Raw genomic sequence first — 23,141 nt, forward strand, 5'->3', positions numbered from 1 at the left:
CCACTGTTTAGCTACATATACTTCCTATATAGCTATCACACTCAATCGTACAAACATCTGCCTACACAAGTCCCGGAGAAGACCCTTGGCTGTCAGCATCCTAATGACTGCCATCGAGATATTCAGACCCAAAGATATTGACTACAGTGGTAATCAAATACAAATACCGAAACAGTATCACTCTAAAAACGTGTGTGTGCTAGTCGTGTCGAAGTCGTAAACCAGAAGAAATCCCGAGCCTCTATTGCCGTTCCCGATCATGGTGTGATAGGCGGCGGTATGCTGCTTCCCAAGAGTTCGTCGCTCAACTGTTCCGTTCGGGCACCTTTAGGTTTCGTGTCACCGGCTACTCGCAAGCGGGCTTCACCCATAGCTTCTATCATCGAGGCTTGCTTGATAGGTTTCGTCAGAACTATGAGAGGTTTTTGTATCAATTAAAGGCTCGGCTATTCGCACTACCATAACGTGCAAACTCACTTCGATCTGCTCCTGCATCGAGGTACTGGAGCACAGAAATGTGAACAGAAAGATTAGTCATCTTCGGTCGGGCGGGTTCCAACTCTAGACTTACCTCGGTCTGATCGTCCTGCAAAGCGTTTCCAGTTGCGCCGCAGATGAAGATCGGGCATCCAAACGACCTCAACTCTCTCGCACACTCGACCCCGGTCATGACCGGCATCTGGTTGTCCAGGAAGATCATATCATACTGCGTGTCCGTCACTTCGCGGAAGTGTCGTTGTCGGACCATCTCGAGTGCGAGTTTTCCGTTTTCAGCTTGATCCGTCTGATGGCCCATCTTTTGCAGCATTCTAGTTAACAGAAAGAGTCGACTAATCAGTGAGAAGGCCGAGGAAGAATGGCCTCGGTTAGGGATCTGCGTACCGGCACATCAGTTTCCGCGTCATACTAAGACAAATGTTGATGGCAGTTAGTCAAAAATTTCAATGGATCCATCTACCTACCACCACATCCAGCTTACTTGTCATCATCCACTACAAGACAATGCAGGGGCGGCAAACCGTCCTTGGTCTTGTGTTTCATCGGGGTAATCGCTGGCGTCATCGCTCCCGCCATCGACTGAGCGTCCGAGCCTTTTCTGAACGCGTACGATGCATCCGATTGTTTCCTAAATACTGTGGACGTTTCCGACTCTTCGTAGCTTGGTTCATCCGATTGAACGATGGGGGTAAAGGTTGGATACTGTTGATGCATGACTTCGGTATGGACTTGTTCTTCAATGGCGTCAAAGACGTTCTCCGCCTTCATGTGCTTTTGGTAAGGGAGAAGTTCATAAGGGGGTTTAAAGGCTGTTATCGGATCGCGGTGCGGTCAGTTGCGTTCGATAAACGATCGCTGCTAATCAAACGCACGGGTCTGGGCAGAATCGCCGGAACTTTGGCTATCAGGGGTCTCCGCTACCTCTCCCGGTGATGACGGTGTCTGCACTTGCAGGAAAGGCGGTCGAGGCGGTTCGAGATCAGCCGGAGCCTCAGCCGTATGCAGATATGCCTTGTCGGAAATGTGCACGGGGGGATGGTCTTTCAGTCCGCGGGATGGTTCGGGCAGTGGCAGGAGATTGACAGGATGGGAGGAAGGTGGGGGCAGCAACAATGCGAGTTCGAACCTGTACGCGAGAGGAGAAGACGTTAGTTGAAACACGCGAAAGAGTTCCCTTTCGATGTCGGTGCTCACCAGAACGTAGAACCGACGCCTAGTTGACTATCCACGCCCATTCGACCGCCCATCAACTTGACAATCTGCATGCATAAAGCCAATCCAAGACCAGTTCTGCGAGGCGGATACCAGAGGTCAGGCTTGGGTCTGATCAGCTGATCACTTGTAACTCACCCTTTACCGCCTTGACGACGACCGATTTCGGTTTGCTGCAAAAAGAAGTAAATAAGGACACGCTCACAATCGGTGCTGGCTCAAAGGTAGCTTACGACATAGGGCGAGAATAAAGCCCCGCGCTTCGTATCCTTGGGACTGAGACCAATACCGGTATCCTTGATCTCGACGCGAATGATCGCCTTGTCGTTACTGCCTCGAACAAAGTCCTTTTGGTACGGTGCAAAGGGATTCGCGTCATCCCCATTGAGGGTCTTTTCGGTGGTGATCGAGTCGTGGTGCGATGCCGTAGGGTTTTCGTCCAGGGGAGTGAACTCTGCAAGACGGGGCCAGAGCAGTTTCGTAGTGACCGTGATTCCACCTGAAACCCGTCGAAATCAGCAAGTATATTCTAGCGTAATAGCACGGCTATATTTACCGGAAGGAGTGAACTTGGCGGCATTGCTGACGAGATTCGAAACCACTTGACTTTATAGTGATGCGGGCCATTAGCGATGGACGACTGCGATGTAACGGCGAAGTGGAGCTTACCGGAGTCGCATCTCGTCGCTGATAAAGGTTCCTCCAAGTTTGTCGATCTCGGGATCAAGCTCGGCCTTCAAGTAGAGCCCACTCGCTTGCGCCTGAGCGTTATGTGACAAGACAACAAGTTGAACCGACTTGTGCAAGTCAAAAGGTTTGCGAGATTGGGTGAACTGATCGTGCAACGTTAAGACCCAGTTAGACAAGCGTGAATACTGCCTCTACGCATGCACGCGTACCTTTCCGCTTTCCATACGGTTGAAGGACAGCACATCATTAAGAACTTTCTCCATCATCGTACTGGGAAGATCTTGATCCGTCAGTAAGGCTACACAAACGGCACACGTACACGCCCAACTCACAGGGAAGCCTGCAGGCCATCTACCATATCACGTTGATCTTTGTCGACGGCGTCATACACGCCTTCATTCTCCAGATTCTGGACGGCCAACAAAGCGGTGTTGAGGGGCACTCGGACCTCGCTATAGGTATTAACGTTGAGATTAGTGGATTGGTCTAGTAAGCAGCACGAAGTCCGGCCCAACGTACTGGAAGATGTAAGAAACGAATCGTCGACTCAGGGCGTTGGCCTTCTTCTCAGAAATCTGCGCTTGCTGAGTAGCACTGTTTCGAGAAGTCGTAAACCTTAGCACGGCTGGCCTCGTGTGGGGTGGTAACAAAAAACTATGGTACATACCGGTACTGCAGCTTCAACTGGGTCCGCAAGCTAAACAATTGTCTGTCTGATTTTTCCTTGAGGTAGCTGACCATGAGCAAGAAACCGTGGAACAGAAGGACTGTCGAGGGCGCGTATTCAGCCATTATCCGTGATAACTAAGGCGAGCATGTGCTCACAGTTGACGAAGTTTCGATACCTAAGCGTGGGAAGTCGGAAACGGATCAGATCTGGCATCGCATTAGTACCAGTAGACCCACTCACATCAATGCGGGAGAGCCTCCGACTGATGGAAAAGATTTCCAGTCAGTTCCTTGATTTGCTAGTACGTCCATCTGGATACAGACTCACCTAGAATCAAAGCGATGACTAAAGCAGCCCAAACAATCATGCCAAAAATGTGCCATGACCGTTTCGCACCAAGCGCCAAGATGGACAATACGGGCAGGGCTAAGAAGAATAGGCACAATTCGAGAGATCAGCTAGAGGTCTCTCTGGCCAGCCTGTTTTTCGCGACTACCCACAAAGACCCCAATAGAAAAGACCCAAAAAGTCCTTCTTCCCGCAGTTTCTATGATCCGAATAGAATCCGCAATCATACCTGAACCGGCGAAGACAGAATCACAGTGTCAGTCGACAAATAACGGTGCCCGTCCAGCGAGGCGACAGGTCTCGCTCACATGTCAATCAGGACGATAATGGAGAAGCCCCATGTGGCACACCACAACCAAGCCTGGTAAAAGAACGGTCGGGTCTTCACCAGGTCAAAGATGACAAGCAAGGGCAAGGGAACGATGAAGATCTATCACACGTGGAGAAACATTTCGATCAGCTCGAATGCCTCATGTGATGCCCAGGAAGATGTCGACTGACCCCAGTGGCGAGCATATAACCATAAGCGCCGATGGGCCCATACGGCTTGGCTTGCAGAGCAGCCGTCAAGATCCACGAGATGACGTAGACTGCCAATCAGGAGATTCAGTTCAGCCTCGACATCCGAAGCTCAACTCGCACAAACGCGTGTACTCACAAAGACTGGCACAGATCGCGCCTCTCCTGAGCGTGAAATGCACTTCCTTCAAATAGCTCTTCTCCTTGCTCGGTTCTGGGAACTTCGAATCGCAGAAATGCGCGACGACAGGCCAAGCCCGCTCAGCGATCATCTCGTACAGCCACGTCCGCTTGATGAGATTGGTCCTCCTGTCCCTCCGTATACTCGATCCGTCGTCCCCGTTCTTTCTCCTTCCCGCACCATCGCCCATGCCGAAACTACCTCCCTGAGCCATCCTAGCCACCCAGGAAGGCTGGGTCGTACTTCCATCGGTATCCGGACGATGACTCGACCCGTTTCCGCCGTACTGGGTAGTATTGTTATTCGGGTTGTTATTAACCACGCTGCCCGTATTCGCCGCGCTTCCATTGTCGCTCTTGGCAGCGGGTACGAATTGCCTCAGATCGCTCTCTACAGCGACCACGCTAACGGGTTCCGTCATCCCCCTATCACCCGACCCGATGATCTCGTCATCTTCATACCCACCCTGGCAATTCGAAGGACTCCTCCCGACGCTCGTCCCGCCCGTTACGCTCCTCGGATTTCGGGGCCGATGAGATCCCATGGCGCTGACGGAGTCCTCTCCCAAAGCGCTTTCCAACTGCGAACTCGACGAAGGGTGCGAAGGGTTCCTCAGACGTTGTTTCACCCTCGCCCAGGTTTCCTTCAAGGTCCAATCGAACGACCCGGGTTCCTTTTCGAATCGGGCCCGGTTGTTGCTATTATGAGCGTGAGTGTGTGTCGTCGGATTGTCATCCGCGAAATCCTTCTCCCCGATGATCTTCGGTACGACCCCTGAGCCCTTCAGAGCGTTCTTGTTGGAGAACCTCTCCTTGAACGCTCCCAATGCTCCACCCTTGTGCGCTCCAGCATCTCCACCTAATCCTAATCCCTTTTCCGGATCGTGCCCCCTCAGCCCGGCTGCACTGCCATTAACGCTGATGTTGTTATTGTTATCGTTGCCATGCGTGTTCACGGCACTTCTATTCCTCATGATTCCAGGCCTATCCTGGACCGCCCGCTGATCATGGTGTAAGCCCGGATGAGGCTTTTCCTGCGCGGCCCCTACTCCCGCCCCAGTCATCGCGTTCGGTTCGGTAGGCTTCAGGTTCATGGACTTGGAGTTGGAGATGGACTTGGGTGACGAGCGGAAAGGATCCGTCTCCAATTCGTCGACGACCGTCTGGCTACTCGAAGTGCTCGGGAGCGGGGGTTTCGGGACGGCCAGGTTATTGGTTTGCGAGAGGGAAGTCGTATCGAGGCTCTTGGTAGGGGAGATGGGTTCTGGTGCCGAACCGAGGAAAGGCAACCGGACAGCTGCTTGATCGAGGCTGGTCTTGCCGCTTGAGAGACCAGAATCCGGAGACGACAATGGTAGAGTCAGTCCCGCGTTACCCTCTGATCCTCGTTCTGGTCCTTGTGATGATGATTGTGCGTGGTGCGAGCCGTCGTGTGGAGCGTGCTGGGGGTTCCCGCCGGTCAACCTCCGGGCGAGTGGCATCGAACGTCTTGTCTGCTTAGTTCTGGTCTCGTCTTGTTATGTCACGGTAGCTCGAGACGTCAACGGTTCAACGATGACGGTGATGTTGACGATGGCGGCGATGCTGACGAGGTAGAGGTTTCGCTGCTTGTTCTCCGGATGAAGAGGCGACGAATGTTATCCGGAAGGTTCAACGCCTTGCGTTTGTCTCGTCCTTTCTTTGCCGAATTGGCTCGTCGAGTTAAGGCCTAAGTCCAATTCCACCACGCAACACGTTCCAGACTATTGTATTCCGATCCAATGATGGCGATCTCGGCTATCTTTCTGTCTCCAACTGGAGATTCGAGATGTTGCTACCTTGATCGAGATCGACCGCGCAGTGAGACGTCAAAGAGGGGCGGGAAGTCAAAAAGGGGGGGGGAGGGGAAAGAGGTGGAATGGGTTTGATGACGGACGGCCCGGATCGACGCGGTGCAGACGGGGAGAAGTAGAAGAAGTTGTCGCCTGTTCGCCGCTATAGAACAAGGGATTACTGAAGGCAAGTGGACCAGTTCGCAGGGCTGATGTCAAAGGAGTAGCCAGCCAGTACTACAGTACTACAGTACAAGTGACTGTTGCTGAGAGACGCGAGACCGACGTCGAAAGTTGACTGTGAAGGGGGGGAGAGGCAGGTCGCAGGCTCGGAGGGCAGATCATCACCCAAATCTCTCATCGTCGTCGTCGCTCTCCCTGTTTCTGCCGAGAGGAACAGCAGCAGCACGAGGAGGAGGGAGGAGGAGAAGCCAGGGGGCGAGAGAGGCAGCCACGCCGAGAGGGGATGCATGGTCGGTGGCTTTTTCCTTTTTTCTTTCGTGCCGGCATCACCCCCTCTGCTGCCTTTCACGCCCGTCGCAGGCTGAACCTTATCACTCTCGCCATCAATTTTCGTTTGGCTCGCGCGGATCTCGCATCGAAAGTGCGCACTAGCAAGGAGAGTAACTGACGAGTGGGAATCATGTCGCTCGCGCTCGCTTGCTCGGTGGACAGATGTTCAATTCGTACAGGTCGTCGCAGGTCGCAGTCCACGATGGTCGCGGCCCATCTCCAGGCCATGTTCGATCCGGGATCGACTTTCGCCAAGTGTTTCGATTCGCCTTCGTCACCGTCGTTCAGGTCTCACAGGGGCAGACGAAACCTCTGCGACCCCTGCGGCCGCGAAACATGAAGCCTGTGACGATTGTGACGATGTCCTACCAACCCCGGCGTAACCCTCCCGAGATCCCCCGAGCGGCGAGCGCGTCACACGGCCGCCAACGCCGCCACAGCCCCCGGGGCGCACACGATAACGTAAATTCCAGACACCCACCCCACGTTTGGGAGTCTGAGCCCTGAACCCTCGCTTTGATTATACTTTGTTATGTTTCGGAAACTAGGTATATATTACAACAAGGTCGACAAGCATGCAGGTAGGTAGGGTGCAAGCAAGCAAGCATGATCAATCCATGTGAACATCGCTCGTTCTCCGAACGAGGTCGCCGTGTTCGTCCTGGGGTTCGAAATCGTCCTCCTCGTCGATAGCATCTTCGTCGCCCTCGCCCTCGTCGCTATCGTCGAAACCATGTGCGAGGTTGGAAATGGGCTGTAGGACGGTCGGGTTATCGAGAAAGATATGGATTAGACATAGGTACTGTCTTGTCTGCCCGTGCCGGAACTTACGGCCATGGATTCGCCGGTATAGGTAAAGCCTCGGAAGTTGGCCTGTACGCTGCTCGTCAGGGGACTTCCAGTGGGGACAAGACCAGGTCGAGTGGGCTTGATGTTCATCCCGCTCGCCTGCGAGGACGGTTTCCCGGTCCTGTCGACTGAGATCCCGCCTCCAGGTCCGTTGTACGAGTGCCCCACGCTCCCGCTCATCAAGGTGTCGTCCGAGGCGCTCCAATCGAACGGTACGTCCCGGAGGTCAGACGACGTGAACAGCGGGTCAAAGTTGGACACTGATTCGTCGCTCTCGACCATCGGTTTGAAGGGAGGCGTTATCTGCTTGGCAGCGAGGAGTCGCCAGTCGATCGACTTGAAAAAGGGGTGCTCCTTGAGCTCGGCAGCGTCGCGTTCTGCACCGAGACGATGCTTGGGGTTTCGGTTGAGGAGCTGTAATCCATCCAGAACGGTATTAGCATCAGAGGTCAGATTGGTGTAAGTGAGCCTATGCGTCCGCTCACCCCCTTGACAAACTGCTTGCCATCGTCGCCGATGACGCCCCTAGGGAACCTAATCTTGCCGAAACAGATATTCTTGTACATCTGCTGCACATCTTCGGCGTAGAATGGACTCCATCCACAACACATCTCGAAGAGCAGAACTCCGAGTGACCAAAAGTCGACGAGCTTCGAATAGCCGTGGTCGTCGAGCAAGACCTCTGGGGCAAGGTACCTGCAGAATGTCGCACACAATAAGCTTGTGTCCTAATGCAAGGTCTTTGACGGTACACTTGAACTCACTCGGTCGTCCCGCAGAACGTGTTGGTCAACTGGCCGCTTCCGAGGTCTGGCTTCGAGAGACCAAAGTCGCATAGCGCGACGTGGCCAGTAGCGTCCAACAAGATATTTTCCGGTTTCAAGTCACTAACGACGACAGAAGAGGCAGACAAGGTCAGCCATCAAGTCAACGCACCAACAAGTCTTGGGCTCGAAACTCACCGGTACACGATGTCATACTTATGCAAGTGCTCAAGCGCAAGGACGAGCTCGGCGATATAAAACCTGGCCCTAGGCTCGGTAAATCTGCCTTCCTTTTGCAAGTGCCAGAACAACTCTCCTCCGCTCTTATAATCCGTGACGAAGAACAAATAATCTTCCGTCTGGAAGCTAAATTTAAGTCCGACGAGGAAGGGCGAGTCCAAGGACTGTTGCAAGATCTTGCGTTCACCGATGGTATGCGCGATCTCCTTTTTCGCGACGATATCCTTCTTGGACAGCATCTTCATCGCGTAGATCCGCTTCGTGTTACGTTTCCTGACCTGGAAAACCTTTCCGAACGTGCCGCGTCCGATAAGCTTGAGGATCTCAAAGTCCTTGGGTGAGAGGTGGATCTTGCTCTATCGAGTAGGAAGGCAGGAAGAACGACGTGTCAGACCTTGTAGTTCTCCCACAAACAACCCGCCCAGATTCTCTCCTCACCTTGAGCGCGTCATAGCTGATCTGCAACCAGATCTCACCGGTGACATGTTCCTCTCCCCTGGGCGAGAGCGAAAACCAGTTGTCTACCGTCACCCCATCCTTGAGGACAGGCTTGATCTCCTTGACACCCAAGAAACCTTCTCCCGCCTTGCTTCGGTCGTAGAGCGAAATTGTCAGTACCGAGTTCGGTGAGGTAACGTCGCTGTTGTTGTCGGCATTATATATTGATAAGCGAAGGTCACTCTCGACTCGGACCGGTATGCTATCGAGACTCACAACGAGACGTCTTCCTTCCAAACAGGGTCGGCCGTCGATCCCCCAACTTTGCCAAAGAACGACCCTCCCAACCCCGGACTGGCCGGTCCAGCACCTGCACCTGGTCCGCCAGCCCTAGGCGTCGTCTGTCCGCTAGTTAGACCACCCGTATTCTGCCCGCTAGCACCGTTCTTTCCACCAGCTGCGCTGGACCCCTTGGTCCGTCGAGCGGCATCGGCAAACGCCCGCGATATGGAAGCTATCCCCAAAGAAGGACCGTACGAGTTGGTCCGAGGAATCGTCTTGCCTGCAGCCGTACTGACACCCGAGGAAGCCTGCTGTTGCTGCTGGTTCGATTCCTGGACGGCGGCGTCCCCGACAAGGGCGGGGCGGGAGACGAACTCGTTCTGCTCGAATTGCGCTACGACGTAAGGTTCGGGTTTCCCCTGTCCGTTTGAACCTATCGCGGCGTCTCCAGAGCCGACAGCGAGGTTACGGGCGGAGATGAGCTTGACCGTCAAGGTACCCCGAATCGCCCGAGCTCGATCGTTGGTGTTGGTCGCCGAAGCCGGTGTGTCTTGCCCCTGAGATCCTTGTTGAGTCTGGCCCTGGTCTTCTCCCCATTCATCTCCGGCGCTGCTGGACACGCTCAATCCGCTCTTGACACCGCCGCCCACGCCTCCGCCGCTTACGCTCCCAGTACCACCTGTCATCGCCCTCCTCATCTTTGGTGGCTCTTTCAACCCGAATCCGATCCCTGACGTCCCGCCCATCGTATCTCCAATCGTAATCCCGGTTGTCGGTCTCGAAGCTCCGACATGAGCTGGAGGGGTCATCGGCCCTGTATGACGGAGATCCAGCGAGGAGAGAGAGGTGGGCGGGAGGTTGAGGTGCAAGTCCGGATGAGAGTGAGAGGTAGGTGTTCGAGCACCCGACGAAGGGGATTGGGACTGGAGGGAGAGATTGTCTAAGCGGGGAGACATGGCTGATGACTGTTGCTGGTAGTTTGACGAAGATGATGGCGAAAACGGCGCCTGCTGTTGCTGCTCGAAAGGGTTGGAGTGGTTGATCGCCCTTGGTGTCGTCTGGTCTGCAGGTCCCGAACCCGGCAAGGCTACATTATTATTCGAAGATGGCGTCGTCGGCCAGAATTGCTACGAGATGAAGATGTTTCGAGGTGAGTGTCAGCTTGCGTCGGACGTTGCGATTCGGACCAGGCCCGGGGTGGGTCGTCGTGGTCAGATGAGCAATCCTTCTTTCGTCAGTCGACGAGGAGAAAAGGATCCGTGTGTAGCTCTGTGACCCGGACCTGCAGCTGTGCAAGGGGAAGAAGGTTGGAGCAGCGAGGACATACCTTGAGCATGACTGGCAGATTATTTGGTGACTACTTTAGATGTCGATGGTGTATTGTATTGGATCTTTGGGATGTACAAGCGATTTGAAGGTAGGGTCTACAATCGACGACTATCATGTCCCTCGAGGTAGCTCAAGCTCGAGCCAACCAGCGCGCGCGTCCTCCCTCGGGCTCCACCCCACCCAAAGATTATCCACAGCCAGCCAAGACCCAGCCAGCTTCAACAATGATCTTCCCACACCATGACACCCACGGTTCTGATATACACGGATCACCTTGGATGCCTGAGGATCTGACATCCGTGCAAAGTCGCCCGACCGTTTCTTTCTCGACATCCTGAACGGTCATCAACCTGTGATCTCTCCGATCAAATTTGCCGTTTCCCTCTCTCTCTCCCTCCATGTGAATCGATGACGACATCAAAAAGAGCTCACAGCCACCCCGCGCGCGCCACCACCAGCACGGGTTTCAGAGATCCACCACAGATTTCCATAAAACCCGTTACACTTGTCTATAACTTAGCTCTCTACAGTTTGTTTCGCATCTATCTAGGGACGAGGCGTAGGCTCAGGCCAGCTTGCCAGTTTGCTCCTCCTCACCGGCTGTCCGGTACACACAGCGGTAGGTAACAAGGATGTAGCCGTCGCGTTGAAAGAATCCGGATAAGGGCAACCCGCGACAGGTACCCAAGCGCGCTCCGAATCTGCTGCGTTCGCCCATCCGCTACCTACTGCCACGCCGGCAAGTTGGCTGGGTTGAGCAAGGGTGATCGGCTCACCCGTCTGGGTGAATGTTGGTAGTAAAGCGACTTGGGCGGCATCGTAGCTCGGTGACGGGCCAAGGGATTGAGGCGGCCAGGCTGAGTAGTTGGCAATGCTTGCTGTAGCGATGACCCCATCGCCCTGCAAGTAGAGTCGAGTCAGAACGCGTGCTCGCGGAAAATCCATCCATTCGATGACCACTCTTACCTTGCCTACGGCGCTGCTGGGGAACTCGCCCGTGAACTTGTCACCTCCAACATTGACACTGGCACAGAATCCGACATGCGCTCGAGGATCCCTCGGGATCCACCCTTGCTCTCTGCCTAGTTTGTAATGCCAGAACGGCGAGGACGGCCAAGACTGCGATTGAGGCGTCCCGATCTTCCAGGTCCAGAACATCCATTCCTGTAGAGCATCCATCTCGGCGAGAACGAAATTGCTGATGTTCGCCTTGAGTTCGGGTGACCAGGACCGCCAGTCGTTCCATGCTGTGCAAGTCTTGCCGGTCGTTTCGTACGTGGCCGATCCTCCAACCCCAGTCAACCACATCCCGCAGTCATTGATGGCCGCAGAGAATTCGCCACCGATGACGATACCATGAGAGTTCCGGGTCTCGTTCGTCCCGCCACCCCAACCACAAACCACTTGATACTGCTGTTCCCAAGGTATGTCCATCCCGGCAGGATCGATGAACGCTCGGTAAGGGTGTTCTGTGGTTGTGAACAGCGCAAATCAGTCATTGACCTCTTACGAAGGCTCTGTCTCTTGTCGGTGACGCACGGTCTAGGGCCAGTCTATCGGCGCCGGGCATGAAGTCGTTGAAGGGTGCGATACCTTCGAAGCCTTCATGTATGGCTACAATGGGTCCCTTGGTTTCGCCGATACCGGTAATACGACGTATCATATTGTACGCTTCGTAGTAGCTGCAGCAGATGGTTCGAATCAGTCTCGAGGCACGAGTTAGCCTGGTCCCTACGTACTAGGATCGAAGAACGTTGGGACCAATATCTGCGGATACGACCTCGTTGACCAGGCTGACCATGGTGATGACATCCTTGTATTCTTCCTGACTAGCAAATTCGGTCACCGTTCGAACGACTTCCAAGCTACGTTGAGCGTTGGCCATTCCCATCACGCCGTATAGCCAGTTGACGGCTCCGCTCGACATTGCGTGATTCCACTTGTTCTGACTGCCGGGCAGCGCATGAAGGTCTGGAGCGGGTGGCATCGATCAATTCTGGATCTGGTCTTGCCCTTTAATGCAGTTTAAAGACATACCTAGCAAGACGCGAATACCGTACTTTCGAGCCCACCCGACAGCCCTCACGAAGTAATGCCACGAAACGCCCTGCTCGACCACGAAGAACAGGTTGAGCGTTTGCGACTGGTGATACGGGAAGGATAGGCACTCACCTCCAAGAAAGGCTCCGATTCGAGTGTACTGACAGCCCAAAATCCGAGAGGGATTCGGACGTAATTGCTAGAGATAGCAGGCTTCAGCGGGAGTCTTGGAAAACAACTGATCGATCAGACAGCCGATCACTCACAGACCAGCCCCAGCGATCTCGGCAAAGTCTTGCTCGGTGATGAACGTTTCGTAATGCTCACGCATCGCAAGCTCTCTACGAAAGATGGGTTAGCTAGGTGTCGAGCTTCGCGATGCTGCTTTTCGGTCTTACAAGGTGACATTGGAGACCGCTCGCATTTTCGCATGAAGTTCCCTGCGACACCGAATGACGTTAGTATCGGGTCATCGTGGACAAGTTGCAAAAAGGGGCCTACCGCTCATTCAGCGTTCCTGCCCATTGGCCCTGGAACATCGAGGGACAAATAAAGGGCTCTAAAACGAGCCATCCGCCCAAGCTAGATCACGCAACAGACATCAGGCCATAGACTATACAGCCAACCGATCTAGTCGACTCACTTGACCCCGCGGACGAGATCCTGTCCCCATACCCATGGTTCTCCAATAGCAGGCGACCAGCTCTGAGCCTGACCGCCCTTGCTAAAGGGATTGGTCGGGTCGTGGAAGAAGGTCCCGCCGAACTCGTTGATGTAGGTGAATTCGAGAATGTCTCCATTGACATAGGTCGAAACAGCGCTTCCATTACCACCTTGCTGTACGTCGGTCGAGTTGAGGGATACCAGAGGGTTGAATACGGAATCCGCAGCGTAGTATTTAGCCAGCTCGCTCTGTTCCGGCGCTTTGCTTGTAGTATTGTTACTGCCTCGATTTGGACGACGAGTCGCCGTAGGTTCCGGTTCGTCGCCCTTTCGACTCGTCACATATGCCACCGGGATGACCATAGCGAGCACGACGATCGTGACCACAACGGCTATCACGATGAGACGCTTCTTCCTCTGCCGACGGGCCTTTTCCATCATCCTTTCACGAGCTTCCCTGTTCGATTGTCGAGTGGCGATCGAAGCGGAGCCTGCACCCTGTCGACCTGAGCGTACACTGGCTGCCCTGCTTCCGAAATTGGAATGACCGTTGTCAGACTCCGACTTGAAAGGATCCTCAGCTCCGAACTTTTCCTGAATCGGCACGACCGGGCTGCCCGCACGGTAACCTTGACGCTCCTTTAATGCGTATGCAGGTTGCTGAACGGACAGGTGATCTGGAGAGGGAAAAGAGCGTTCGTTGGGGAGACCGAGACCCAGTCCCGTAGCCGCGGTATAGAGTTCTGGATATCGAACCCGATCGTCGGGTCCGTGGTGAAACGATTCGATTGACGGAGACGGAGAGATGCCACTGTTGTTGTTGGCGAGATTGTAGGGTAGGTCCCTGTCAGACTCCGAGAAAGTCAACCCCTTGGGATACGATCGAGGGACCGGGGCTTTCAGCTCTGGTTGGGCCGAGGGTTCGTAGTAATAGTCGGGGATGTGGAACGACTATGTGGCAGGATCCGGGAGATTTACAGTCAGCGTCGCGGTCCAACAAATTGTTCATGCGATAACGATCTCGAAAGATTTTGGTTCGAGAGAGCGACATGGTGGTAAAAGGTCGTCAGGCTGGATTGGGGGGTCTTTCCCGACTGGCTGGGCTCGGATGTCGACCTCTTTCCTTGTCCCGTCCCATCTCTCATTTCTTATTGTTATTCGTCGTCGTCATGATCGACCCGACAACATGTTGGTTGATCTTCTCTGCTCTCTGTCGATCCTCGTCTCATCCATCAAAAGATTCGTCCCAATCTTCCTTTGGAACTTTTCTTCCCCTTTTTCCTTCTTGTTCGCGTGACGATGAAACACCGAACCCCCGTGATGGCCGAACAATACGGAACATTCACTCGATCATTCGAAACTCGACTCACCTGAGCTCTAGTGCCAGGCTCGACATAATCGTTCGGCTCATCCTCGATGGTAAAGTTCGACTCGGACGGAGACGTGATCTTCGGGTTGTACTTGTCCCGGTTACCTCTCGACATGGTGAATGAACGGCGATCCAGAATCCAGCCTCAAGCCCGGATTACTGATGTATCTGGAGTCGTTGCGTCAGGGTCGTTATGGGTCGTTACCGATTGCAGCGAGATGTCGTCGTGATTAGCTATCAGCAAGTGGGCAGGATCCATCAGAATAATATCGTACACCCAGGCTGATTCCTCCTCCGTACCGGTCGCGTCCTCCTCGGCTTTCGTCGCGAAACGCGTGATGCCGAGAAGTGTGAAAGGTTATCGATCCGGAGGTCAAGAGGCGCCGGAACGAACGTCCCTGTTGTGGCTGAAAGTTTTCAAAGCATGGTACTTGTATTCTATCATTCTCGTTACATGATGATTTGCGCTCTTAGGCTGTTGAGTTATCCGCGTGACTGGTCTGGAGCCAGGTATGAAAAAGGTATATATACAAGTGCAAAATCACAGATATACAGAGAAAAGAGAGCAGATTCTTGAGAACGACCGAAGACGAGTCGTAATGCGAGAGGATCCGAATGATGTTTATCGTCCGAGATTGAGAGGCGGCATCGAGCCTAGAGAGGAAGTCCGGTTACGGGCGAGGGTACCGTTGGACGTGTGTTTGCGATTCTTCTGACGTCGAGGCCGCATATCGTGGCTGTAAGATTGCTCGTGCACCGCCTCGAGAATGGGCGAGACCATCATGCCGTGCGCATACCCGAGCGGACCGGTGCTCGCGCCAGCCAATGTCGAAGCCATCGATGGGCTGGTAAAGCTACCTCGAAAGGGCCCGACATTCGATTGTTGTCCTGGTGACAGGGCAGTAGCGTCTCCGGTATGACGACTCCGACGAAAGGTAGTGATCGGAACTCGCTCCCATCGCTGCAAGTTTCGGAGGTGTCGAGGCGGATCGTGGGTATCTGGCATGGCTTGATGGTCCATGTCATGAGTGTAATGATGTAGAGCGTCGACGTCGAGCACGTCATCGATGGAGATGGGTTCGACCATGACTTCCATGTCCGAGGGCGTGTCCTCGCGCTCAAACGGCTCGTGACGCAAGTTTGGGTGCAACGGAGAACCTCGCATCGAGCCGAAGCGACTGGAAGCCGGCACCGACGAGTATCTCGGTCTGCCAACAGGAGAGGCGGCAGGGCTCTGCCCAAACGTCCTCTTCTTGACACTGCTTCGACCACGAGCGGCCCCTCGACGGACAAACGGCGAAGGTGCAGTCTTGCCCGTACCATCGATGACGGCCACTCGCTCTGGATCCGCTGCGTCACGCGTAAATGATCCCATGAGCGGGAGACCTATGGGTGCGTTGGTAGACAAGGCAGTAGAGGGAGCAGGAGAGGCGACCGCTTGCGCCCCGGGCGATACAGCGTCCATCACAGGAGGCGTGTTCAACGACGCCGAGCTTGTACGCGATTGATTCTGGAGAGCGGGATTAGACCCGACGACAGATGCATGCGTGGTGTCGAAAGGCGTCGACTGGATGTTCGACACGTCTGACATGACCGTATCGGCATCCACATTGAGATTGGAAACCCCTCCCAGGATGTGTTGTTGTTCTTCCGCCCGAGCCCTTTCGAGCAAATGCCTAGCATCCGCTAGGGGCAGACCAAGGTCTCTGGCCAAGGCGGCCTCGTCGACCGTCGTCACTCCGAAAGCGGCATTGTTGGCTTCGAGCCCGGCAGCCGCGAGCGAAAAGGGAATAATGTCTGGCGGGCTCGGCATGTCCTCTTCGGGAAGGCTGTCCGTCGTATCGCCTCCATCACTCATACCATCATCGTATCCGTCACCTTCAGTCTCGAAAGCCTCGGCATCGACCAATAGAGCGGGACCTTCGCCGTTAATGGTGCTTCCCGAGCTCCCTTTGCTTCCCTTGCCGGACCTCTTGCTGCCCTTGCTTCGGGATTTGCTGGTTCCACGACTCGGTCGAGCCTTGTCTTCTGCTTCAATGACCGGTTGAGCAAAGACTAGGTTGCCGGACCAGTCTTCCATCAGAACAAGAGGAAGATCGCTGGCCGGACCAAATCCAAACTCGTCATTCATGAAGAAATCATCGTCTTCCGAGTCCGAGGAGAAGGTCGCACTGGATTCATCTTCGGTAGCATCCGTATCGTTGGCGCCATTGTCGTCGGTCTGGGCCGTGTCCTCGAAATCGTCGAGGGCGGCAAACAAGATCTCCTGTTACAGGCAAGATTAGTATCAGTTGATGCAGGTACTTGACGTTTGTCCACTGTTTAGCACTCACCTCTTCTTCCTCGTCAGTACTCCAAGCGAGGTTCGGCGGCGCAACATCGAGGAATACGTCTTCGACATTGGAAGGGTCAATTCCGTCCGGAAGCTGAGGCTCGTCTTCCAATGCTTGAGGTGGGCCCGAAGGAAACTCCATATCCGGTCCCAACGACCCGGCGAAAGCGGATTCCAGCGGGAGGTCGACGTTGCGCTATTGAAGGCGATTAGATATGAGCTATGCTTCATCGTAAACCGCGGTTTTCAGGCTCACCTCTCTACGTCGATGTCGATGCGAGTGGGATGAACAGGAACATCGCTTGTGCCCGTGTCTTCGTCGACGTTTTTCTCGCTTGATCTTGCGGTCAGCTCTGTTTGTCCTCAAACAAGTCAGCCATCGAGACTCAAAGCTACTCGTCAAGCTCCGGATCGACCTACTTGGCCGCTTCGTCTGCCGACTTGTATTCATCTGGCAGACTGCTCAATTCATCCGAATCATCCGCGAAACCAGACGCCTTGGCGATGGTCTGGATGCTTCCCATGCCCGAACTGAGCTTCTCCCTCCTCGCGCTGTTACGTTCGATAGAAGCTAACTTCTGGTCCTTCTTCTTTGACTTGACGACATCGGCCGTGCGCTTCTCCCTGTCAGTCTCTCCTTTCGCCACCGATCCGTTCGCTTTGCCCGTCTCGGTCGTTTCCCGAGCCACGCTCTTCCCCTTGCGATCCTTGCCTCCATCGGGTTTCTTGCTCACTACCTTCTTGTGCTTGCCTTCGTTCGTATTCTTTCTGGGAATGTCGGCAGAAGCCTGAACGGAATCCTTCCTCTTGCGATGAGAGGAGAACGTCCCGTCGTCCTCGGCATAATCGGCATCCCCATCGTCATCCTCGTCATCCTCCTCGTCATCATCGAGGATGATCGGGTAATGATACTTGACTGGAGGACGAGGACGAGGACCCGAAGGGCCGACTTCCGAGAAGAACTGGCTTGTCGTTGGAGCGGCGTTGACGTTATTGACTTTGAGACGGACCTTGGGGATGGTGGGGTTGGGATTGGGCTGATGGAGAAAGGAATTAGAGGGACCTTGTTTGTTCTCCGTGGCGGGGCGAGCGGGATGAGAAGCAGAAGAAGCAGATGCAGTAGTGGCTGTGAGATGCGAAACGAGGTCATGAAACCGTGATGAGCACGTGTAATGAACCATGATCGACTGCTCGGTCGTGCCCAAGAAAAGTTTCGGACAAGCCCGACAGCGACTTACTGCCAGGGGGAAGCATCTTTTTCTGGTTGGTCGAGGCTTGAGGGCCAGGCTGAATCTTGACCTGGGCACTGGACATTTCGAGGTAGACTATTGATTTGGTTTGCGTGGAGGTGGTTTGAGGTGTGTGTATGTGTATGGGAGATGGGTCGTGCGACCAGTTCGTTGTGCTATGCGTTCTATATAGCAGTCTCGTGATAGGTGAAGAGCGACCGTGGTTTGTTGTGCTCTCAAAGTTTATCTTCTAATCGTCGTAGGGAGGTGCTATATTCCCCCTAAGCGATGCCTGTTGATGTCAGTTTCGCTCAGAAACGGGTGCACAAGAGCTCCGTTGCTGATTTCCTTTTTTCTTCGCGCTACTCTTCCTCCTTCAATCTCTTCTCCGCCCAGCCCTGCTGATCCCTCTTTTCAGGTTGTTCGTGTAGTAAAGGTCGGCGTGTCTAATGCCAGTGATGTCGTTGTTGTTGTTCTTATTGAAAAAGATGTCTTTTCGGGAGGGGTAGTTCTGGCTAGAGAACGACGAGGGGGGTCCGAAGCGTTTTGACGAATCGAGCATAATCTCTGGGCGAAAGGGATGCGAGGCACTGAACCTGATCCGAATGGTATCGGCTCTGGAACTATTTGCAACGAGGGTGTCTCAGTAGTGTGACAGATGAAGATGAGGTTGATGAGCGGGTGGATAAAGACGCCGAAGGTTGAGGACGATGACAGATTGTCGATAGCAGGAGTCGACCACTTTGTTTCAGGACGATGTGAGGTTCGGTATCGCCCAAGGAAGCTTCTCGATGACTATGATTGGATAGGTCGAGGAGACGTCTCTTGCAGACTTGCTATCGTGATGAGAGATGCTTGTGATCTGAAGCGAGAACGAGTTGGAATGTGGGTACGGGATAAGAGAAGACGTTGATATATCGCACTGTTACGATGTCGACCATCGAACCAAGGCCGCCCGGGAGAAGAATGGGGGTTGGGTGAGCGAGTGTGTGGGTGTGTGCGTGATTTTAGAAATCTTCTCTTCCGGGGCAGAGGGGGGGGGGCAGCAGGGGCAGAAGAGAGAGGGTAACCAGGCGCTATAGTCAGCCAGCACGGGAGGGGGAGAGCATCAAGACGATGGCGTAACATCTGACGTAACAAAACAAAGCATGGTCGCCACGTTCCCATGCCTGCGCTAGGCTCACGTGGAAGTCACAATCACGTAATCTTGTCTCATACTCCCGAGTATCCGCCGGACCGGGAATGCCGAGGAAAGCTCGAGGTGGTTGTGAACACAAAACAGATCACAAATTGCAAGTTGCTCTTCTCCTTCTTCGTGTGTTCATAAGAAGTCAGCGAGTGTCCCAAGCATCACGATCTTGCGACTTGCGATTCCACTCTTACCACAGATCGCAGACATGTACGACGCCATCGTCATCGGATCTGGTTTCGCGGGTCTCGTCGCCGCCAGGACGATCGCTCGAGCCAACAAAAAGGTCGTCTTGCTCGAGGTGAGTAGGCAGACTCAGCCAGTAGTAGCTTGGATGTATCCACCCTTCTCGCTCACGGGTATGATTCCCTTGCTTACAGGCTCAATCCCGGCTCGGAGGACGTTGTTATACGAGCAAAGACTTGTTTCCAGCTCCGGTGGATCTTGGATGTTCTTGGATTCATGGTTACGCAGAGGGAACTCCGGTCAGGGATCTGGTCGAGGAGCTCGGCATCGTCAGTTCTCTTTGGTGTGACAAGGTCTCGAAAGCGGCTGATCGATCGATTCGCTATGCAGAAAGCCACCGTACCGCAAAAGGCACGCTCCGTGGTGATCTCGCAAGGCAGTGAGTTGGGCTTCTTGTCGGTCATCATATATCAAGCTAAAACATCTTGTCTGATCATGGTCCCACTCGATAGAGGTCTTGAATCCCGAGATCGTCTCTAAACTACAAAGCAACCAATCCAAAGCGCTGGAAAAAGCTTCAAAGTCCTCTGGCACGGGCTCGCTTGGCGCCTTCCTCTTCTCCGAGCACGACGCTGCAGGTCTCTTCACCTCGCTCTCGGACGAAGAGAAACGTCAAGTAGAGGGACTCACGAGAACGCTCGAGATCGGCATGGGCGCTTCGTTGGAACGCTTCTCCTTGAGGTGGAACGGATACGAGGACAGCTTCAAGGGGACCGACGCTGGGCCCGAAGGCGGCTATTCGAGGGTTATCGACGCCCTCGCCAAGAGCTTTACCGCCCTCGGAGGCGAGATCAGGACTGGCACGCCCGTGCTCGGCGTGAACCCGGGGGCTTCTGGTGAAGGCGTCGACATTCACACCTCGACTGGCAACGCTGAAAGTGACGATCTGTCGGCCCGTCTGGTCATCTGCACCATCCCACTCGCCGTGTTGCAAAAGTCCCACAAGGACCTGTTCCAAGCTCCCCTATCGTCGAAAAAGGTCGAGGCGATCGAAAAGACCCACGTTGGTCAACTCGGCAAGATCGTGCTCTCTTACGATCAGGCGTGGTGGCCGACAGATGTAGGCGCGTTCACCATCTTGCCTACTGCCTCTCCGGTATCCAAGGAAGAAGCGCCTCTCAAAGATGCCCGTGCTCTTCTCAACTCGGTATCGCTCGTGACGGCGTCGTTCGCCGTCGAATCGTCCCTCACGCCTCACCCGACCTTGCTCACCTATCTACCGGCTCCTGTTGCGGTACAGCTCGAGGCGATGACGACCGCGCAAGTGACCGAGGCGATCCATTCGCTGTTTCTGGATAACCTCCCACGAGCCGCTGGTGTGAAAGCCAAGCGACCGATCGTCTCGGAACTGACCTCTTGGTCGAAGGACCCCTATGCCCTAGGCGCCACCTCCACGCCCGTCATAGCCGCAGACGAAGTCACGCCCCTGAACTTTGTGGAATTAGGAAAGCCCGAATGGCAAGGCAGACTGCTCTTTGCCGGCGAGCATACCAGTTTGAACAATAGGGGCAGTGTCACAGGAGCCGTAGAAACTGGTGAAAAGGAGGGAAAGCGAGCTGTGAGGCTGCTCAACGCCCAAACTTGATGACGTGAATATCGCGAGAGTTGTATGATTCCCATACTTTTACATGTAGAGACCGCCGATGCGGCCGGGCCTTGCAAGAATTTGGATACAAGATTGAACTATTGAGTATGAAGTAGTGCACAACTGAAGTCTAGTGGGTAGCAGAGTAGGGTATGGCAAGACGTAGAAGAGATCGCGATCGACGCGCAGAGCAAAAGTAATATGGCGAGTGCTCTAGAAGTCGTCGTCCATGGTGAATCCCTTCTTGACTGCCGAGTGATCCGCATCGATACTCTGGTTGACCGAACTCTTCGAGTATGCTGATACACGAGACTCGAAGAAGTTAGCCTTGCCCTGGAGAGAAATCATCTCCATGAAGTCGAAGGGGTTGGTGTCATTGTACACCTTTTCGTTTCCAAGAGCGACGAGCAATCGGTCTATGGGAATAGCCGAAGATAGGTAAGCTTCCAACTGATGCCTTTGCCAACAACATTTTGCGAAACTTACCGGCAACGAAGCGGATGTATTGGCACATCAACTTCTCGTTCATGCCGATCAGCGAAACGGGCAGAGCATCGGTCAAGAACTCGCACTCGAGCTCGACAGCCTCTCGGATGATCTTCTCGACAGTGTCGGGGTGAGGGCGGCGTTTACTATAGGGTGGGGAAGTATATCAGCGATGTGATCTCAAGTCCAAGAGTGCATCTAGTAAAGTTGACTTACAGGTGAGTGAAGAGCAGGCAAGCAAAGTCGGTGTGCAGACCCTCGTCACGCGAGATCAACTCGTTGGAGAACGTGAGACCAGGCATAAGACCTCGCTTCTTGAGCCAGAAGATGGATGCCTGTTATGGAAGGGCAAGTAAGCATCCTGTTGACACAAACAATCTAGATTGGTACTTACGAAAGACCCGGAGAAGAAGATACCCTCGACGGCAGCAAACGCAATCAACCTCTCGGCAAAGGTGCTGCGTCGGTCCGAGATCCACTTCAAAGCCCAGTCGGCCTTCTTGGCGATGCAGGGGACTGGAACAGGGTCGGCCAGGATGAGCGAGAGTTCTGATCGAAACACAAGCCTAAACGGCTTACTGGTGTCAATGGCGTCAAAGAGGTAAGTTCGTCGAGCAGGGTCCTTGATGTAGGTGTCGATCAGCAGCGAATAGGTTTCGGAGTGGATGTTCTCCCTGAGACAGAAGCAGTGGCGAAAGCAAACCGACAGGTCAGTCATGGGGGATCAATGCGAGTTTCTCGCGTAGAAACGTACATCATGATCTGGAAACCGTAGAAGAATTTGGCCTCGGCGCATTGGACCTCGGAACTGAAACGTTCGACCAAGTTTTCGTTGACGATACCGTCAGACTGGAGGAAAAGATAGATTCGCACGTGGTAAGCCACTAATGGTCTACACATAGTAGGCACAAGAACAAAAGCGTTGAACTCACGGCAGCAAAGAAGGCCAGGACGTGCTCGATAAAGTATCGCTCGTTGTCGTTCAGCTTGTTCTCCCAGTCGTGGCAGTCCATAGCGAGGTTGATCTCTTCGGCAGTCCAGAAGGACGATTCGGCCTTCTTGTACATTTGCCAGATCTGCGGGCAGGAATTGCAGCGTGAAGACCGAATCGTGGTAAGCGGACGGTGCAGGACGACCAAACAGACGTGAGAATACTAACCTCTCTGTACTTGATAGGGAACAAGACGAATCGACTCTTGGACTCCTTCAAAAGAGGCTCCTCGCTCTCCGGCAGGTCTACTTCGCCGACAAACTTCTTCCTCGAGTCCTCCAATTCTTGAGCCTCGATGGCGGCAACCTTCTCATCAACAGGCTCGGTCTTCTCGGGTTCAGCGTCTGACTTGCTCGTCTTGGAGACGTCAGCCGATGCCTGCAACTTGGCGTTCAGAGCGGCCGAAGAGGTTGTCGATCCATTCGTGAGATCAATCCCGGAGAGGCCGTTGGCGAGAGGCTTGCTGGGGGTCTCGAAGTCGGTGGACATTGTGAATGTATCTGGGATGGACCTTGTGTATCTAGTTGTGAGGGTAGATGCGATGGCAGGACACGAAGTGGGATGGTTGATAGACCGAATCGAGATGAAGGTAGTTTGATGGGAAGAGGAAGGAAAAACAAATTGCGGGCGCGATCGATCCCCCGCCCTCTCTCTCTCCCTCTCTGCCT

General features: G+C 54.1%; 6 protein-coding genes across 6 annotated transcripts; 1 reads left to right on the top strand and 5 right to left on the bottom strand.

Annotated features, from left to right (window-relative positions):
- Positions 1-257: 257 nt before the first annotated feature.
- HD553DRAFT_355111 (putative Two-component sensor molecule) lies at positions 258-5,598 on the bottom strand (the record flags this gene model as incomplete). The annotated part of the gene is made up of 22 exons (XM_046183814.1): positions 258-412; positions 478-502; positions 572-809; positions 883-906; positions 980-1,307; positions 1,371-1,624; positions 1,693-1,788; positions 1,849-1,883; positions 1,944-2,209; positions 2,267-2,316; positions 2,380-2,543; positions 2,610-2,670; positions 2,733-2,852; positions 2,920-2,994; positions 3,068-3,167; positions 3,226-3,245; positions 3,311-3,332; positions 3,398-3,496; positions 3,571-3,647; positions 3,727-3,848; positions 3,920-4,008; positions 4,077-5,598. The coding sequence occupies 22 exons, from the start codon at positions 5,596-5,598 to the stop codon at positions 258-260; spliced, it is 3,942 nt and encodes a 1,313-aa protein (XP_046036850.1).
- A 1,354-nt stretch (positions 5,599-6,952) lies between these two features.
- Positions 6,953-10,416, bottom strand: HD553DRAFT_310871 (kinase-like domain-containing protein). The gene is made up of 8 exons (XM_046179890.1): positions 10,342-10,416; positions 9,009-10,141; positions 8,733-8,934; positions 8,253-8,650; positions 8,055-8,177; positions 7,776-7,986; positions 7,273-7,704; positions 6,953-7,195 (listed from the first exon to the last, which is right to left on the bottom strand). Exons 1-8 carry the CDS (start codon positions 10,348-10,350, stop codon positions 7,052-7,054), a joined length of 2,652 nt encoding a protein of 883 aa, XP_046036851.1. The 5' UTR covers positions 10,351-10,416; the 3' UTR covers positions 6,953-7,051.
- A 473-nt stretch (positions 10,417-10,889) lies between these two features.
- Positions 10,890-13,409, bottom strand: HD553DRAFT_271953 (glycoside hydrolase superfamily; the record flags this gene model as incomplete). Its single annotated transcript, XM_046177734.1, has 9 exons — positions 10,890-11,243; positions 11,304-11,812; positions 11,883-12,025; positions 12,083-12,314; positions 12,381-12,450; positions 12,516-12,582; positions 12,650-12,724; positions 12,885-12,965; positions 13,027-13,409. The coding sequence occupies 9 exons, from the start codon at positions 13,407-13,409 to the stop codon at positions 10,890-10,892; spliced, it is 1,914 nt and encodes a 637-aa protein (XP_046036852.1).
- Positions 13,410-15,014: 1,605 nt separating this feature from the next.
- Positions 15,015-18,347, bottom strand: HD553DRAFT_24692 (uncharacterized protein). Its single transcript, XM_046177316.1, has 5 exons — positions 17,986-18,347; positions 17,168-17,873; positions 17,004-17,100; positions 16,749-16,943; positions 15,015-16,681 (listed from the first exon to the last, which is right to left on the bottom strand). The coding sequence occupies exons 1-5, from the start codon at positions 18,059-18,061 to the stop codon at positions 15,038-15,040; spliced, it is 2,718 nt and encodes a 905-aa protein (XP_046036853.1). The 5' UTR covers positions 18,062-18,347; the 3' UTR covers positions 15,015-15,037.
- Positions 18,348-19,300: 953 nt separating this feature from the next.
- Positions 19,301-21,049, top strand: HD553DRAFT_331450 (amine oxidase). The gene is made up of 4 exons (XM_046182017.1): positions 19,301-19,466; positions 19,546-19,680; positions 19,742-19,790; positions 19,864-21,049. Exons 1-4 carry the CDS (start codon positions 19,374-19,376, stop codon positions 20,994-20,996), a joined length of 1,410 nt encoding a protein of 469 aa, XP_046036854.1. The 5' UTR covers positions 19,301-19,373; the 3' UTR covers positions 20,997-21,049.
- On the bottom strand, positions 21,050-23,107 carry HD553DRAFT_284128 (putative ribonucleoside-diphosphate reductase). The gene is made up of 8 exons (XM_046178196.1): positions 22,642-23,107; positions 22,415-22,558; positions 22,237-22,331; positions 22,062-22,156; positions 21,877-21,998; positions 21,699-21,817; positions 21,483-21,628; positions 21,050-21,412 (listed from the first exon to the last, which is right to left on the bottom strand). Exons 1-8 carry the CDS (start codon positions 22,960-22,962, stop codon positions 21,210-21,212), a joined length of 1,245 nt encoding a protein of 414 aa, XP_046036855.1. The 5' UTR covers positions 22,963-23,107; the 3' UTR covers positions 21,050-21,209.
- Between the last annotated feature and the right edge of the window lie 34 nt (positions 23,108-23,141).

This window comes from Filobasidium floriforme (assembly GCF_021052385.1).
Source record: "Filobasidium floriforme strain CBS 6241 chromosome Unknown HD553scaffold_10, whole genome shotgun sequence".
Classification (NCBI taxonomy): Eukaryota; Fungi; Basidiomycota; class Tremellomycetes; order Filobasidiales; family Filobasidiaceae; genus Filobasidium; species Filobasidium floriforme.